This window comes from Panthera uncia (genome assembly GCF_023721935.1).
Source record: "Panthera uncia isolate 11264 chromosome E2 unlocalized genomic scaffold, Puncia_PCG_1.0 HiC_scaffold_20, whole genome shotgun sequence".
NCBI classification, from domain to species: Eukaryota; Metazoa; Chordata; class Mammalia; order Carnivora; family Felidae; genus Panthera; species Panthera uncia.
Window position 1 is genome coordinate 2,667,659 of NW_026057589.1, and position 18,657 is coordinate 2,686,315.

At 36.7% G+C, this 18,657-nt stretch overlaps 1 protein-coding gene across 1 annotated transcript in view; it reads right to left on the reverse strand.

The window, feature by feature from the left end:
- CDH8 (cadherin 8) overlaps window positions 1-18,657 on the reverse strand; it is a 358,755-nt gene that overhangs the window by 245,496 nt on the left and 94,602 nt on the right. The window contains exon 3 of the mRNA XM_049622651.1: window positions 915-1,209. Within this exon, the coding sequence (XP_049478608.1) occupies window positions 915-1,209 (295 nt within the window). The remainder of the gene's footprint in view (window positions 1-914; window positions 1,210-18,657) is intronic.

The window sequence follows — 18,657 nt, forward strand, 5'->3', positions numbered from 1 at the left end:
TCTAGTTGTCTCATCATTTCACCTGCTTTAATTTACGTGACTTTGCTGCACTGCACGTATCCTTGTAGGTTGTCTTAAATGCAATTTGAAATAAGCTGGGGTACTTATTACATACATAAGAATGACTTTTGTAATCTCAGACTGTGAATTTTGGATCCCGCCTTATCTTGTCAGGTACGGAAGAGGTCTAACACCTTTCCTCTAATAGTATAAAGTCTAGAAACAGGTGTTTCCTAGACCAAGGCCAGGGGTGGAGGATAGATAAGGATATCCAAAAACAGTAAAAGAAAAGGGAGAAAATCATGTTTTGAAATATATACTGCTCAATAAAATATAATGGATACTTGCATGCCTGCAAACAAGTATGAGCAGGACACTGGTGAATGCAGTGCTCCTACAGAAAGCTCAGTTACAAAGAAGTCTCTAGCAACTGTGATTTCCTAATTCACTCTTGACTTGACCCACCAGCTCAATCCAATATCTGGCTGACTACAGATTTAGACCGTTTTCTCTTTCTCTATGCGTGGCATCTGCATGTGAATATACACAAACAAATAATTAAACATCAAGCAAATATCAATAGGATTAGTCTGGCATGTTGGAACAAATCTTGATAAATCCATCTCAGTAACAATACTCAAACCACAAGTTTGTGAGAGGAATACAAATTCAGCCTATTGAAGTACTATCGTTGTAAGGAGAGATATTTTAATAAAACTGCTTCGTCAGTTCCTATTACTAAGGGACTAAAGCTATTGAGCTGTGGAACTTAGGCCAAAAAAGGGGATTTGGAAATGCAAATCAGAGATAAGACGGTAATAAATGTCTTTCATTCAGCAACACACCAGCCCAGATGCCAGGAACTATTTTAAAGAGGACTCTTAATATTTCTGTGAAATTGGAAGCATACTTACCCAAAATGGACATCTCTGGCACTGTAGCATGATAGGGTCCATTAAGAAACTCCGGCGCATTGTCGTTGATGTCTTGAACTTTAATAATAAATTCAGAAGGAGGTTCCAGAGGCTTGTTTGTCTCCCAGTCCACTGCCTGAGCTGTTAGAGTATATTCAGCCTTTTCCTCACGGTCAAGTCTTTTTATAGCATGGATATCTCCTGTTATATCATTTATTTGAAATATTGTCCCAGCTCCATCACCTGACAGGATATACTTGATTTTTTTGCTTCCAGGATCCAGGTCTGTGTGTAGCTAAAATGCAAAGTGACATGGGTTAGCAATGAGGCAATTTGCAAAGTTATTTTTTAACCACCTTCTGTTTGAGTATCAAGTTGGTTCTTTCGACATTCATTCTAACATCATCAATTTATTCTAACAGTAGTTGTACAAAGAGTTTAGGCACTGTATGCATATCAATCAAAATGAAATATAGGGGCACCTGGGTGGCTCTGTCGGTTAAGCGTCTGACTTCGGCCCAGGACATGATCTCACAGCTTGTGAGTTTGAGCCGCACATCGGGCTCTGTGCTGACAGCTTGGACCCTGGAGACTATTTCAGATTTTGTGTCCCCTCTCTCTGCCCTTTCCCCACTTGTGTTCTATCTCTCTCTCTCAAAAATAAATAAAACATTAAACACAAAATTAAAAAATATTATAAAACAAAATGAAATACAATAAAATGTATACAAATCAGTTCGAACAGTTTTTTTTAATGTTTATTTATTTTTGAGAGAAAGAGAGACAGAGCATGAGTGGATAAGGTACAGAGGGAGGAAGACACAGAACCTGAAATAGACTCTAGGCTCTGAGCTGTCAGCACACAGCCCCACGTGGGGCCAGAACTCAGTAATGGCGAGATCATGACCTTAGCCAAAGTCAGACACTCAACCATACATTTAGAATGATAAAAATATCAAGAGCAAAACACAAAAATCATATATTCTTTTCCATTTATTAATACATTTATTTAAAGTTATTCTTAGCTACCTTTAATGGGTCATTTAATGGATCATAGTGTCAACAACTATGGGATTTGCTTATATGATAATTCTCTTAACTTTTCCAGAAGTCATTAAGTTAGACTATTTCACATGAAACATGAGAAAAGTGAGGTGTGACAAGGCCCATCATAACCTCTCCAATGTTTCTATTTGATGGGATCAAGTGCAGTAGACCCATAATTCAACTCAGGTCTACCTGTTAGAAAAACAAAAATAATCCAACCTGAAGTATAGCAAGATCTTATATTTTCTATGACCTTCTCTTCTTTGATTTGTACAATTTTTCTGGTCCTGGAAAATTATTCCCATTTGATAAAGAACAGCGGGGCCAGAAAAGGGTCCCCTTTGCAAAATCAGAACTTTGCAGGAGAAATACAAATTCATCTCAGGTCAGGGTGTCATCACTAGCTAGACCCCCAAGGCCTGACCTTTACTACTCTTACCTGCTTGTACCCACTGACCTTTGTTCCACACTTTTCTGTAAGCTCTTCTTTCCAGCTTATCTCTTTATTCAAGCAAAAGACCCTATAGGTACAATATCCCATGACGGAAACCAAAATTATCCTTCAGGCAATAACGAACTGCTTAGAGGACGAGTTCCATGGACCCAGACCACCCAGACCAGTTTGAACTAAACTTCTGACTCACACCTGCACAGATGGACCACAGAGTGACTGACAGTTACCTTTACCTTATTACAATACTAAAATCTCCACCATGGGAGGAGCACAAGCCTCATTTACATAACATACAAATATAATATGAATATGCATGTTTCCTTAAGGTACATGTGGGACCTTAATGCCCACCTCTACATCCAATGACAAGGCTCCCCTTTCTAAATATTCATCCTAATCCTAAAAAAAAAAAAGAAAAGAAAACAAAGTTACCCTTGTTCAAAAGTCACAGCTTTTGAAATTACTCCCCATGGTCTCCTTATTTGTTGCAAAAAAGTTTACTTTGTGTGACAACACCACCTGGTATAGTTTCTATCTGTGACTCACCAAGGACTGAACTCATGTTAGTTTGGTTACAAGGGCAAAAATTTACTGAATACCTACCCTACCTGAAACATTCTGGTAAGTACTAGGGAAAACAGAACCCCTCTTTTAAAATTTTCAGCTTACTCTCAAGAGTGAGACAGGAGTGTTCTGACACATGGTACATCTTCTTTATACTATGTTGACTCCTGTTAAAAAAAACTAAAAACAAAACTGTATATATTTTAGTTTGCATTTTTAAAGGAAAACTCACTGAATTATGGCTGAAAATAGTGCTTAAATGTACATATCTTCAGTATGTATATATGTATGTATGTATGTATGTATGTATGTATGTATGTATGTGTGTCTGTGCGTGTATCTATCTATTTTCCAGGTATTTCACTGTAAGATTTCAAATTTCAAATACTTGTTCCTTAAAAAAAAATGCTGCTGCATGGAAAGAAACTCCTAGACTCAAAGATACTGTGTTCTCTTGGGATCACTTTTATTCAGAACAGGCTCTATAGCTTTCTTTGCCAATTTAAATTGTATTTAGCGCTTCAATAAATGAAAAGAAAAGAATATAAAAAAAAAAGACATAAAATAGCAACAAAGAATCCAAATGCATCTAGATATCCTACTTTACTTTTGCATATTTTAAAAAGTTAAAGCATAAGATTACATCAAATATTTATCGAATCTCAAAATGTATCCCTTTCATTTATTGTATTAAATTTATTAACAAGAGCAAATATTGAAATGCCACTTTATCTTAATGAGTATGGGATTATAATTCATTAATGTGATATTAATCCTAATTTATGATCATTTTAATTTATGTGCATTTTAACATTTTCATTAGCATTTTTATTAAAAAAAAGAAAATTTGAATAATATATCCTTCTTGGAGGTTTCCATCCACATACAAGGCATTCCTGAGACACAGAGGTATTGGTATGCGTCACTCTTGGACACAGCATTTTTGCTAAAAAAACTCAAGCCATCCAAATGGTGTTATTCTCATTTATGCTGGAAATTATTTCTGCCATACTTTTCTTTACATTTACCCATAGCCTCTGATAAGTAAATTGCATTATAATCCTAACTTGGGTTTTGATGGCCCCTTCTATTAAAAGTAACGGAAGCAGAAGGGGAAAGCATAGGTTTTTGAAGTGATAAAACACAAAGCTAATATTTAGGTCTCTAACCATATGAACTGGAGAGGTGAACGCATTTATTTGAGCCTCAGATACCTTGCCTAGAACACAGGGATAAACCATCTACTCTGCAGATGTGATTTTGGAATCTGAGATCATCTGAGAAATAGAGGAAAAGGGGAGTGGACATAGTAAGGATACAGTAACTAAAACTGTTTTTATATCAGTATCATACTCAACCATTTGCAACTATCTGAAACACTGCAACATAAGTGAAAGCAACTTCCCAAAACTAGATCCTGGAAAAAATGGAAAAAAAAAAAAAAACACAACAAAACAAAACACCAAACAAAAACCCTAAGTAAACATTGTATGCTCCGTCTTTCTTCCAGAAATTCATTTTTAGCAAATCTCAGTAAAATCCAGATCACCTGGCTAACGGTACTCTTGAAACAGAGAATTGTGTTTCTATATATATTTGGCTCATCCTACTGTCTGTGTCACACATACAAACACACACTCACATGGTTATTCAAGTAACCCACTTGGCATTACAAACAAAAGATCTGTGGATATGTAAGACTGGCAATTTACAGGCAACAAACGCTGTAAGACTCCAGGTGTGGACTTCAAAAGGACGTGGGGTGCAGAAAGACAAGCTGTTCTCTTTGTTGTGCATCACACAAGTCAGCCAACACCTGCTCACTTCAATACAACTTCACTGATCCTGTCACCAAGACCCTCTCTGTGAGATTATGGTGCAAAAGATGTCCCCAAGACACTGAATTTTCACACACCATGCATCACGTGCAAGGGTGAGGACCACCTCTCCCAAGGGCTGCTTCTGTGACACGAAGCAGGCTGGGTAAGGGACACCTGCAAATTCTCCTTGAGAGGTACAACTCTCAAGGCCTGGCTACAGTACAGTACACCCATTCATTTATTAAATATGAACAGAGAATGTTTACAAACAACATACACATGGTTGCTGCTCTCCAAGACCCAAAGGCTAGTGAGAGATAAATACACAGAAAATTCAGGGTAAGCAGACTTATTATTATTATTATTAATTATTATTACATGTGTTGGCTACTTATCATCTGGTATACATTTTTACATGTATAAATGCAATGTTATTCCCACAGCAAACTAGATAATATTTCTCCACTTCACCAATGCAACTAATGCAATTCAGAGAGTTTTCGGGAACTCTTCCACAGAATGCACTATCAGCAAGTGGCAATCTTCAGAGTGTAAGCTTTAGAGTCAATTTCCTGGATTCAAATGCATGCTCTACAGGCTATGATATGGAGGGGTATGGGAGCATACAGAAATTTTACTTAAGTCAGAACGTGAAGTGTGGAGGGACAGAAATGGCCTCTCCAAAGAAGCGATGATTAAAACCTCAGATCTCAAAGAAAGGAGGAAGCACATGCCAGCCACAGGTAATAGTATGGATAATGATCCAGAGAAAAAAACAAAGCATACTGTGTTAGAGGAAGTAAAGATGATTTAATATGGCTAGAGCACTGAGTCAAGGAGAGAAAATGTAGCAGAAAGAAAGAAAGAAAGAAAGAAAGAAAGAAAGAAAGAAAGAAAGAGAAAGAAAGAAAAAGGCAGGCCAGCCAGGGGTCAGATTATGAAGAGTTTGGAAAACAACAAGTGGAATTTAGATTTGACTATGAAAGTAACAAGAGTCCATCTACACAAGGTTTCAGTAAGGAGCCTGACATTATCATAATTTTGTTTTCATAACATCACAGAGGTTGGTGTGTGCCTACAAGAAAGGTCTTGTGGGCAAAAGAGGGAGAGGAGGTCAGAGAGAAAACAGACACCAATTCACAAAGCTGCCTCAATTTTGGTGCTCAAGTTCAGCTTGACGCCCATGATCTGTCACATCTGCCACCAGACGAATCTTCAATCCCTCTGGTCACTCACTGCAGCCTGGCTGGAGAAGCAGAGTGTCAGGTGTGCAAAGGGTGAACCCAGTTTCTTAGATGAAGTCTTCAATTTCAGGGATCCTAACAGGACTGCTACATATCTGAGCTGAAATGTGAGTATCAGTACAATTGCACCCTCGCCATCTTCCATCTATTTGCATAATACCCCCCAATTAAAATGAGTTTAGACTACAAAAGTCGTGGGAAGAAGGATCTGCATTTACATTTCCCCTTGTATTCCCACTGCCTAGTAAGGTGTCTGCCATGGTGTTGGAAGCTCTAAATGTTTTCATGGAATAAAGTGAATGTGAAGGAAAGGAGGGAATTAAGATCTTCCCATTCCATTTTCAAAACAATGATTTAAAGAGGAGAGAAAGGAATTTAGAATAATTAGGCACAGTGATCTAAAGTCTAATCGACTGTAAATCCAAAGCCCTGGAAGTCCCCCAACTGTGTATTCAACTTTAACACCCAATGTAAGAATGGAGACATGGGAATGTTGATGGAAGGATGAGTAGATGGATGGATAAATGGATGGCTAGTGGAAGGGTAATAGATGGAAAATAACAATTATGTGATAATTAGAAATCACTGCTCTCAGAACAAGAGCCCCCGCCCCACCCCAGTCTCCAATGTCACCCACATCTCTTTGTGACTGTCAAAAACAAGTTCAGACTACTTTTCAACCTTCTCACACAGGATCTCTGAGGACACTAAAGTACTCCTAGGACAACAGAGTCTGAGAGGATGAATTCCTCCCTTAATGGCTATTTTAATGCCAAAGAATGATTTAATTACCACTCTGCCACCTTTCCCTCTGGAGTGAGTTTTGAGGGATGACATCCAGTAACCCACAGGTGAAATTACTTCCTCATCACTTCCTTATCAACTGACAACTGGATAGCTCTGGCATCAGAACTTATTTGGAAGTTCCACTCTATCTGCAGAGACATCACCAAAGAGTGTCTCATTCCCTATCCTGCTCTAGAGAAGTATCCAAGTTGCTAGGAAAGAATCATCTTTTGGGACCCAGAGAAATTAACAGAGATCGTTGTGGCATAAAACTGTCACTTATTGATCCGTTTTTCAAGAATCTGCTCCCCTTTGGAGAAGACAGCAAGCTTAGCACTCTTGAATCAAATTGTATCTTAGCACCTTATTCTCAGTATCTAGTACTGTGCCTGTCAGGGAGAAACAATACCATGGTCTGTGAAACTATCAGTGAGTAGACTGATAATCTCATCCTTACAACCATTTACTACCAAAGATGGCAGTAGGGACTTTGACACAATGTACAATTTTGGTCTAAATCTCAAGAATACGGCACTTCAATCTAAATAAAAAACATATTGGGGCACCTAGGTGGCTCAGGTGGTTGAGCGTCTGACTTTGGCTCAGGTCATGATCTCGCGGTCCATGAGTTCGAGCCCCATGTCAGGCTCTGAGCTGACAGCTCAAAGCCTGGAGCCTGCTTCGGATTCTGTGTCTCCCTTTCTCTCTGCCCCTCTCCCACTCAGGCTCGCTCGCTCTCGCTCTCTCTCTCTCTCTCTTTCTCTCTCTCTCAAAAATAAATAAACATTTGGGGTGCCTGGGTGGCTCAGTTGGCTAAGCGTCCAACTGCAGCTCAGGTCATGATCTCTCAGTTTGTGAGTTTGAGCCCTGCGTCGGGCTCTGGGCTGACAGCTCAAGAGCCTGGAGCCTGTTTCAGATTCTGTGTCTCCCTCTCTCTGACCCTCCCCTGTTCATGCTCTGTCTCTCTGTCTCAAAAATAAATAAACGTTAAAAAAAAGTTTAAAAAATAAATAAATAAATAAATAAATAAACATTAAAAAAAAAAAACATTTATAGGCTGCTAGGAGATTGAAAGGTCAGGTGAAAAAAAGAGCACAAGGGCATAAAGATTCTTTTCATGTTTCTAAACTGCTCTCTACCAATAAGGAGCAGGGATTAAAGCCATGTAAAAGGCATAGCATCATCCCAACATTTTGTAAGACAAAGCTTGGGATATGCAATTGCTCTTGTAATCACACACTCTAAGGAAAAAAAAAAAATCAGTGAAACAACAGTTCTCAAATTAACTCTCCTATAAACCGAGTTACTCTTCAGTTTGTCTTAAGAGGTAAAAAGGCTAAAGAAGAAACACTCCCTGGTTAAAATAACAGAACACAGCATCCCATACTGAAAATGACTCCTGCTTCACTAAAATATAGTTTTCCTAAAGCATCACCACTGGCAAAGGGACAGCATCTTGATATCTCAGACTCGTTCTTTGCATTCTCTGTCAATTACTGGTGTGAGCATTGAACAGCTTGACCTGACCATGGGAACTGGTGTCCAGAGAAATAGAAAGTTAGAAACAAGCCCAAGTGAACTGCTGTTTTTGGCTGCAGGGACCTGAAAATATAGTCAGAAAAAAAATACATTGTCTTCACTACTCTTTTAAAGATAGATGGATGGATGGTGGATGGATGGATAGATGATAGACAGATATAAAGGAAGGAAGGAAGGAAGGAAGGAAGGAAGGAAGGAAGGAAGGAAAGAAAGTTCCACAAGGGAAGGACCTCTATGTACAATATTAAACATTATACCCAGCAACAAACATCATACTTGGCATATAGTCAACACTCATTAAAGTCTATTTATTTTTTCATCTGCACAGGACCTATTTTAATGTCCCGTACCTTGTCAATGATTTTACATGGATGAAGGACTCAGGTTCAGCAAATATAATGACTTTTTGACACATACAATTAACAATGACAGAACCAGATATAAACCTAGTAAATTGGATTCCAGAGCATATACATTTTAGCATAATTCTAGAGAGACCCTCAGGAGTACATAAGTAGTTAGTCTAGGGATCTCTCATTTCCCTAGATGAGGAGACAGGATATAAAAGCTTCTCCAGTTTATTCCTGAATGACAATATTTAATAGACACATTTACAAGCCATGAGTATAAAACCATAGAGAACAGGCATATTTTGTGAACTAATTTATCCTATAAAAGTTTGAAATGGAATAGACACAGACATAGGAAGAATGCTCAACTAATAGGAATGTGAAAGGAGAATATTAACAGGAGGCCAGCATACTGTTTGCCAAGAGACTACCCAAGCCAACATTCATGACCTGGGCAAATTTATCACCTTCAGTCTGGACTGTGGCTTTACAGATTTAGAAACATGATGTGTCAGACCCATGAGTCTGAGCCCCTCCCTGGACTTTTGTGCTGACGTTGCAGAGTCTACTTGGGATTCTGTCTCTCCTTCTCTCTTCCCATCCCCTGCTTGTGTGCGTGCTATCTCAAATAAAAAAAGTGACAATAAAAATAAATAAATTAGGCACCCTATTAACAATAGTAACTAATAATAAAATGGAGCAATTATAACAATATACCATAATACAAGTTCTGTGAATGTGGTCTGTCTTAAAATATCTTCTTGTATTGTGCTCACCCTTTTTCTTGTGATGATGCACAATGATAAAATGCCTACATGAAGTGAAATGAATGATGTGTAGGCACTGTGATGTCATGTGTGAAGCTACTATTGACTGATAATAGATTAGAACGAGGATCTTCTGCTTCAGGATTGCAGTTGACTAAGGGTAACAAACCATGGAAAGGGCAACTGGGATAATGGGAAATTACTGTATTTGTACTCCAAACTAGGGTTTTTGATTCTCATCTGTCTAAAAGGAAGGATATTTGTGAATCTATTCAGTCACCACTCTTCTCACCCACTCTTTCATGCACCCATATGCTGTTGAATAAAACCATTTATCTACCTACCTTTCTCCCCTTAATTCTCTTATCCACACATTTGTCCATTCACTCATCCACCTATAAACCCATCCATCCACCCATTGAGTAGTGGTGGATGAAACTTGAAATTGTGATTTCTTCTGTTAAATCTGAGCTTTGGCTGTGACCGTCTGCTTTTTACAAGACTTTGAATGAGATGGTTTGCAGAGCCCAAGGGGTAGTATGAGGCAACACAGCTAAGTTATTATTAGGCATCTTGATCACAGAAAAAAAATGATTTACCAATATCACACCCCATTTGATGACCCAGACTACAATCTAGGTTTATGTAGCTCTTTTTAAACTTCAGTTGCAATGTTCTTTCAAGGTCATGGCATTTTGATTTTCCCAGTCTCTTTTTAAATACAGAATTTCAGAGAGGAGATAACTGTCATTTGGTTATCCACTGTGTTCTTTCCCACTGTGCTCTTGTCAGTTATTTGGATAACAAGATACATCCTGTTTAGCAAGTAATTGTGATTAGCACATCAGAAATCTAACTCATATTTTCAACTCCTCTTAGTTCTCTGGTTAATCAAATTCTTTTGAAACATAAAGAACACTGACAAAACATTCTCTTAATTTTTTTCCTTTTTCCACAGTTCGACTGAATGTTCCAGTGTAAATTGTGTGAGATTAATCTGATGACACTACTAAACATGAATTTTTATTATAATAAAATTTTAAAGATCTATATAACTCAGTGAAACAGTGTTTTCCAAATGAGTGATGCTAAAAAAACTATAAAATGGCAAAGATCTATTCCAAACAAAAGGGAAACCAACAGACTTAATGTAGAAGAATACAAAAACTTATTGATATGGTTTCCGATTCACATTGAAACTAGCTTTTCAGGCACTTCCACTTGTGGAGATTTGGGTGTGATACCAAAGAAAAATATCCACAATTATCTAGAAAGATTATAAAAATATCCATGCCTTCCCAACTACAGATTTGAGGCTGGATTTTCTTCTTATATTTTAATGAAAACAACATACTATGACAGACTGGATGCAGAAGTAGATAGAAGAATCTAGCCATCTTCTATTAACTCAGAAATTAAAGAGTTTTTTTTTTTTAATGTAAAACAATAACATTCTTCTCATTTTTTGCTTTGGAAAGTAGTTTTCATTCAACTTTTATGAGTTTATCATTTATAAATGATTTATGTCATAAGTTTATCATTTTTACCTTTAAATGACTTAAATCTTTAAACTTTCTCAGTGTGAATTTCTAAAATGGAAAACATGTAAGTATAATACAGTTCACATAAATCAAGGCTTTATGGAGTCCTTAATAAGTTTTTTTAAGTTATAAAGATGTCCTGTGACCAAAAGAAATTTGAGAACCACTTATTCAAATTTATAACAATTATACCTTAATAAAGTTTATTTTGAAAAAAACTAATATAATTTAAATTTTCATTAAACATAGGCTAAATGTAATGTAAACAAAGGTTGCTGAAATTTAAAAAAACAGAAAAATTGTAGGCTTATTCCAAACCTAGGTTTGGAAGTTTCAATGTATGACCACAAGAAAGTTGAACTTATCTTGTTTCAATCTGAGGCAAGTTTTACAAATGGGAAAATTAACACTTTGAAACTTTGTTAATGTTAAATGTTAAATGACATACTATAAATCAAGTTCCCGCCCAAGTTCCCTCCTTCTTTGAAGCTAACTTAACACTATTTGCACATTAAAGCAATTCTTCTTAGACACTGGGCACTCATCTGAAATCTCAGGTGAATATTATCTCAGGTTATTCCAAAGCCCTGGTAAACCATCTAGATGGCTAGAAGGAAAAAGTACAAACACATTTTCATCTATATACTGGAGCAGTGTAAACATTAATAAGTATCAGAATCCTAAATAAAAACACAGACTTCTGGACCCTATGTAGAAATTTGGGGTTGGGCACCCAAACAATTGCATTTCTAAAAAGCTTCTAAGTGATACTAATATTATTGGTCCAGGAAACCTTTGAAAACCACTGACTAAGAAATCAAAAAGGAATTTACTTCTGTGATTTTTTTTAATCTTGAAAAATTGTAAGTGAAATTATTTTATCTGGTAACAAATGCTAATTTTAATAAATGGTTCCAGTTGTTTCTGCCAGAAATAGTCAATGTTAGGTTCCAAAACATTTTTTACAAAGATTCTGACATTCATGTCCTGAATACTAAAACTCTTAATTTATGTAGTAATAGAGATTCATATTTGTCCCTGTAGTCTATTGTAAAATATAGTCAACAAATATTAATACTGTTTCTACTATGTGCCCAGAAAACAGATTCTCATCCCATCCTCTTGCTATGGCACATAGCAGATTCATACTGTTCTATAAGAGTTAAATATCAGGTCAAATTTACCTGCTTAACCAAATCCACAAGTACCTGGGATGTTTAATAGCAGAATCCTTTTCACACTCCTAACATCTACCCTAACTACTGAAAGTTGCTGAAAATATTCACCTTCCCAGGCATCATCAGTGTGTACTCATGTGAAGGTCAAAGAGCATCATACTCAAAAATTGCACTCATAAATATACAGGATCTTGGTGATTGATAGAGTGATATAATCAAGATAAATGGATATTAGTTTCTATTAAAAAAAAAAAAAAAGCCATGGGGCGCCTGGGTGGCTCAGTCGGTTAAGCGGCCAACTTCGGCTCAGGTCATGATCTCGCAGTCCGTGAGTTCGAGCCCCGCGTTGGGCTCTGTGCTGACAGCTCAGAGCCTGGAGCCTGTTTCAGATTCTGTATCTCCCTCTCTCTGACCGTCCCCCATTCATGCTTTGTCTCTCTCTGTCTCAAAAATAAATAAACGTTAAAAAAAAAATTAAAAAAAAACAAGCCATAAACACTTAAAAATCTTATCTAGCCATGCAGTCTTCTTCAGTTGTTGCAACTCTAAATACAATTCAACCCTTCTATTTTTAACATCTCTGTCTGTTGTAGCAAAGAAACAATTTAAAATAAAGAGTGGTTGGCTGTCTTGAGGATTGTTTGTAAGATACCCTTAATATACAATTTCCATAGAGTTGCTAATTGTTCCTTACTTTAAAATTCACTCTTCTGAGAATGAGATGCATTTGGTAATGTAAATATCAACCAGGCACAGGATACTGCTCTCACTGCATTAGCATCCACATTATTATTCAGTCATAATTAATATACTTTGAAAATAAAGTGTTGACAGCACTCTTATTCAAATATATAGCATATGTTTATAGTCTCACACATTGAGGTACACACATAATTACAACGTATGTGTGAGAGAAATCGCAAAGGCAGTCCAAGAAGCTGAGCTTACACTAATTGAAAACTGCCACTGTCCAATTAACGCAGGTGAGACCATGGGGTAGCAACAGTGCAAATGCCTATCAGACATGGCCAGCCTGATTAAATAACAAGACAACACAATAAAAAAAGCAAAGAAGTTTTTGTTGTTCTTGTTGTTTTAATAGAACCTCAGGAAGCTAAGCAAAGTCGGGAGACTCAGTTTTTCCTTATCCCAGTAAAAACTAAATCTCAATGGAAAAATTGATTAGTAGAGATAATACTGAATATCCCCAAATCAAAAGGCTCCCCTTTCACCAATCCAAGCCACCATCTGGAGAATGAATAATTATTTCTACTTGTCAGACATAGGCTTTTCATGATTTTAGAGAAATAAAATAGTGATAGTACATTACCTTTGTTTCATTTTTATTTTTTTTCCATTTGGCCTCATTAGGAAATAATTAATGCATCTTGCCTAATTATAGAGGAATTATCCCACATCTATTTCAAAGCATCAAGAAACATAAATTTTAAAAGGGTTTTCTTCTACAAAAGTACAATATACAGTTCCTTAGTGTAAATGTATGTCATGAAATGAAAATTAAGACTTGCAGTAAATAACTGTTTACCGGCTAAACGACTTGGTTGGTTTCTGAAGTTAATTCTTAATGGGGTGGGGGGATGTGTGTTGTCGCAAAGCAACACAAACTCTCTACCATTATTATTTCAAAGATAACTGTTATCAGGATCAGGTCAGGTCATGGCAGGATAAGTTGAATACATAGAACCTACCATGTACCATTCTAATTGATTAATGTGTGTGTGTTTCAGCCTTACTCTCCATGGTAGTTTTTATTATTCACATTTCATAGATGAGAAATCTGACACACAGAGTAGTTAAATCACTGACTCCAAGACAAAGTTAATAAATAAGAATCATGGAGTTTTGGTCTCAAATTACAAAGCTACATGTGCTTGTGTGTGTGTGTGTGTACACGTCTTTACAACCATTTTTTTTTTCTCCACTTGAAATAAATATTCTATTTGTTTTCTCCAGGATTCTGTTGACACTTCTTTGGAAATAGAAAAATAATCTATTCCCTAAATATGAAAAGAAGGGAATAGATTGAACACTTATTGAAAACTGATCATTTACTAGATTACTTAAGTCAGAAGACAACAAACAGGAAAACAGCTATTTGAACCCAAGTATGCCTGACAGCAGCCCATTAATTTCCAGTGCTTCACATCACTTTCCAAAGTCTTCATACTTATTTATAGACAGTGTTGCTTCCTGTCTCTGTAACACCTTCCAAATTAACACCCTGGTCTGTGTCCTTGTTAGCTATTTCTTCTAAAGGGTCAACTCTTGAATTCACCAAACAGATGAAAACCATTAGGTGGTAGAAGGACTTTTTATGTCCTTAGGTTTCTGTGACACCTGACAGATGGAGCATATGCCCACAAATGACCCAGCATTTAAACAATTGTTGGCTAAGCAATAGGAATCATCAGGATGCGGTGTACTCACTCACAAGGAAGAACTGGTAAAGGAGTCATAATTTTGATTTAATAGATTCCACTATTTCTTTTGTGAGCTCACATAAGTCTCATTAATAGTGATAGCAACTATACATAGACACATACTGAAAATTGGCATCCAGGCTGTGTTGAGTTAATGGTGAGACTGAAGAGGAAAATGGCTACACAAGGTCTCATTTGTTATACACTTTTTATTTCAAGTGGCTAATCACTGCCATTGAACTCCGCCATTAATACCTTTTATGACAATTTCAAGGATAAAGAGAAAAAAAAAAAAACCAAGAGATGCATTAGAAGGCATTGCATGAGCTATATCACCTGTGGTCTGAGTGCCTCACCATTTAGCCTTGCCATGTAATTCAACAACCTGGTATAGCAGAAAGAAGATGGATTTTGGAGTCACTCAGTCCTGAATCCCAACAGTGGCTTTGTGATTCAAACATCACGTGACTTTCAACAAATCGTTTTACTTATCTTCAATTTCTACATCACAGTACGAACAAGAACGTCTTACAGAGTCAATGGGACATTTATATTAAAACGAAGTATACCTGTTAACTGACAATATTATGTGTGTAAGGTACAGAACAGGTGGGGGTCTGGATTCACCAAACATTCTTTTATTTCTACTTGTACATATCTTTCATTAAACACACACACACACACACACACACGTGCGTTCATACACACACACACACACACACACACCAATGCTAAATCATAGACATTATATACAAGTAAATATATGACACAACTCTGTGCCCAGGGCAGGGTCTATGGTGATACCTCAGGAGATGCTTCAGAAAATGGAGCATGAGGAGCCGTGTGGACCTACCTGGCCCGAAGCATAATGATGAAGCCTTATATTTAATCAACTTTAAATGTTTGGGTTTTTTTGTTTGTTTGTTTGCTTTTGTTGCTTTTATATAAGACATTAGTTGACAAGAAGGTGAGGCAATTCAAAAAAAATACCTAGTAAAACCTGGGATTGAGAGAAACTTGTTCTGTGTGTGTTCCACAAGACAAGCAAACATTTCTAATAAATTTTAACTTGATAAACGAGCGATGTGTTGTGATACAAGTAGTACATGATGCCAAATGTCACATGATCCCAACTAAGTCAGGGAAGTTCATTTTGATACACAAGTGCTTTGATTTACAAGTATGTTTCCAGAATGAACTATGCTTGCAAACCAAGATTTTACTGTATTTGAAACCATTGCTCTGAATACTCTAATCATATGATTCAACTATATAGGAACACCTGAGAGGTTCCAAGGGCAGTATCATCATAATGACCAGTCCTTCCCTTCAACAGGTTAGTAAAGTTAGTTCCAATGAATTGTACTTTACATGCAATAGTTGCACTTCTGTGACCTACATTAAGGAATGTTAGAAATTAAAAGTCTTATGAAATACCTCACTGTGATATTACACAGCTCACGTTGGGGATTTTGCTCATTCCATTGCCTAGTGTCCTTTGGGGGAAAATGGTGAAGGATAAATAAATATTCCCAACACCAAGCCAGTGACCAAATTTCTTGAGGTGAATTGGTTTATCTTATGGATACTCTAATTTGTACTGGTAATCAACTTTTATACTTCACAATGGATACTAGCAAGCTGAGAGTCAACCTGTTGGCCCCACCACTAACAAATACATAGGAATTCTATTGTGCAGTTTTGTGGATTAGCTAAACTATTTCGCTCCCATTTGTTTTCCGTTTTTGTAACTTGTCAATTATCACTAGGTTATGAAGGCCTGTCCTTGCTTTTATGTTATTTTTTGGTTTTATTTCTTTATATTTGTATTTTCATCTATGGTAAGCTTTGATATGCTTAGGTGAATACAGTAAACTTGCTTTTGAGATATCCAAATGCCTACCTACGCTATGCACAGGCTATTGCAGAGTAGAAATGTTCTATTTATAATTCTCTCTCTTTCATCAAGGAACCTCGCCAGTTCAAAAACTTGTTGAGCTTTTGAAAGCTTGTTCTTACTGTGACTCTTGACTGCCCCGGGTAACTGCATCTGTTGTGTGCCCACACAGCTCTCCTCCTCCATTCCTTCCTGTTATCTCTTGTCCACTTCTAATAAAGACCAACTTTAAGACCAACTTTAAGACCAATAAAGACCAATATTAATGAACCTAATAACAGTTCATAGGAAATGTTTATCATCCTATCAAATGAGCAAATGAAAATAACATTATACTTTAGAAACTCTATGAAAGTCAGTGATCTGAGAACTTTTCCAAAGATGTTCAAGGTACAGGTGCTGTTGTAGAAGCCACTTCATTAAAATAGCTTTTCTTTGTCTATATTATAAGAGGCAGACATATCTGGGGCTTAGATAGGAACTTGTGTTTTAGGAAAGGGACAACTGTGAAGAAGCAGAACAGTGTCTGGAGCTATATACATTAGATATTTCTTTAACAGAGCTTACAGTTTGGCTTTTTCAATTTGCTTTGCCTATTTGTCTTTAGATTTTCACCTGTTCTGATTTACTGTACTGTGTACCATGTACCATGTATAAACCATACAAGCATCTTGAGCCTTAGTTTCCAAATGGGTATAGTGGGGCTAAGGTTACATATCTGGCTGACTTGGTATCAAGCCGGCCACCCTGACTCCAGAACTCCTGCTCTTAACCAAGTGACTACAACAAAAACTTTCTGAGCTAGGTATTTTCATTCCCAGCTATCTCACCAGCTGGTTGTTCCCCATATAGATTGAAGATTCTTGGGAAGAAACCTATTATATTGCGCTTGCCAGGAAAGATTTCTAATAAGTGCACCACTGTAAAGATGTAAACAAAAGCATGCCTTATTTAATAAGAAGGAAATCAATTAATTAATCAATAGATTAATACATACAAAACTTATGTCAATTACATGCCTCAGAGAAAAACTAAAATGCAATCAAACATAATTATAGGTCAGCTTAATATCTGTAGAGCCTTTTGCTCAATGACTCTGTTGCATAACAAATACATGCCTATCACTATAGCCCTATATACTATGGGGACAGTTTTTAAACAGAAGTGCAGTCATGAATCATTTTATATCACAGATTAGAAATAAGTGCTTAAAAACAAGTGCTTACTGAAATCTGCATTATGCTGAACCAAGAAGAAAGATAAATGTTTAAAGTAACAACAACAAAAAAATGTGAACAGTAAAACTAAACATCAGTGATGTGGATTAAGTAGCTAAAATGAGAGAAGACACACACACATGTATCTATATTCTTTTTTAATGAGAAGTTCCATTTTCTTGCACACAAATGCATATAACCTTTAGAAACAGGTTAACCAACTACTGCGGGGACACATTCCAACTTGAGAATAGGGTTAAAATGCTTTGTAATTAGCACAGGTCGCTGACCTTTGCTTATACTACAATTAGATTGCCTATTCCTCAATGCACTTTTGAAAAATGTTTAAAACTAGCTTATTTCTTTAATGCCAAAAGGAATGTAAGTTTACAATCCTGCATTGACCTTTGGAGTTCTGGATTCATCACTCACAAACCTTAGGAGACACTTGCTTTGGGCTTAGAACTGTGTGGACCTTTTTATTCCATAAAAATAAACCATAAACTCTTTCTCAGTCCTGGTAGAAATAATGTCCATATTTAAAATAACAACTGAAGCAAGAGTTTGTACTGTATCATTCCTTTCTCCATGGACCATTAAGGATTTTCTAGCTACAATTTTGTCTAGTTAAGAAAAGTGGTCTCTGGATATTTGACTGCAACAAAACAAAACAAAGGGCCTTAAATGTCAACCTCAATGAAATTCCTGATGTTATTCTCCATTACTTGGCTTGAAGAGTCCAAGAGACAAAAATGCAGCTTTCAAAAGAGCCTGACTTGCTACCTGCTGGGTCTGACTAGCTAATAAATGCACATCTAACCACACCCTTGAATTTAAAAGTTGCTGGGACTCACATCAAACAAGTGATTACCTGCAGCATTTTCTCTGCATTGAAATA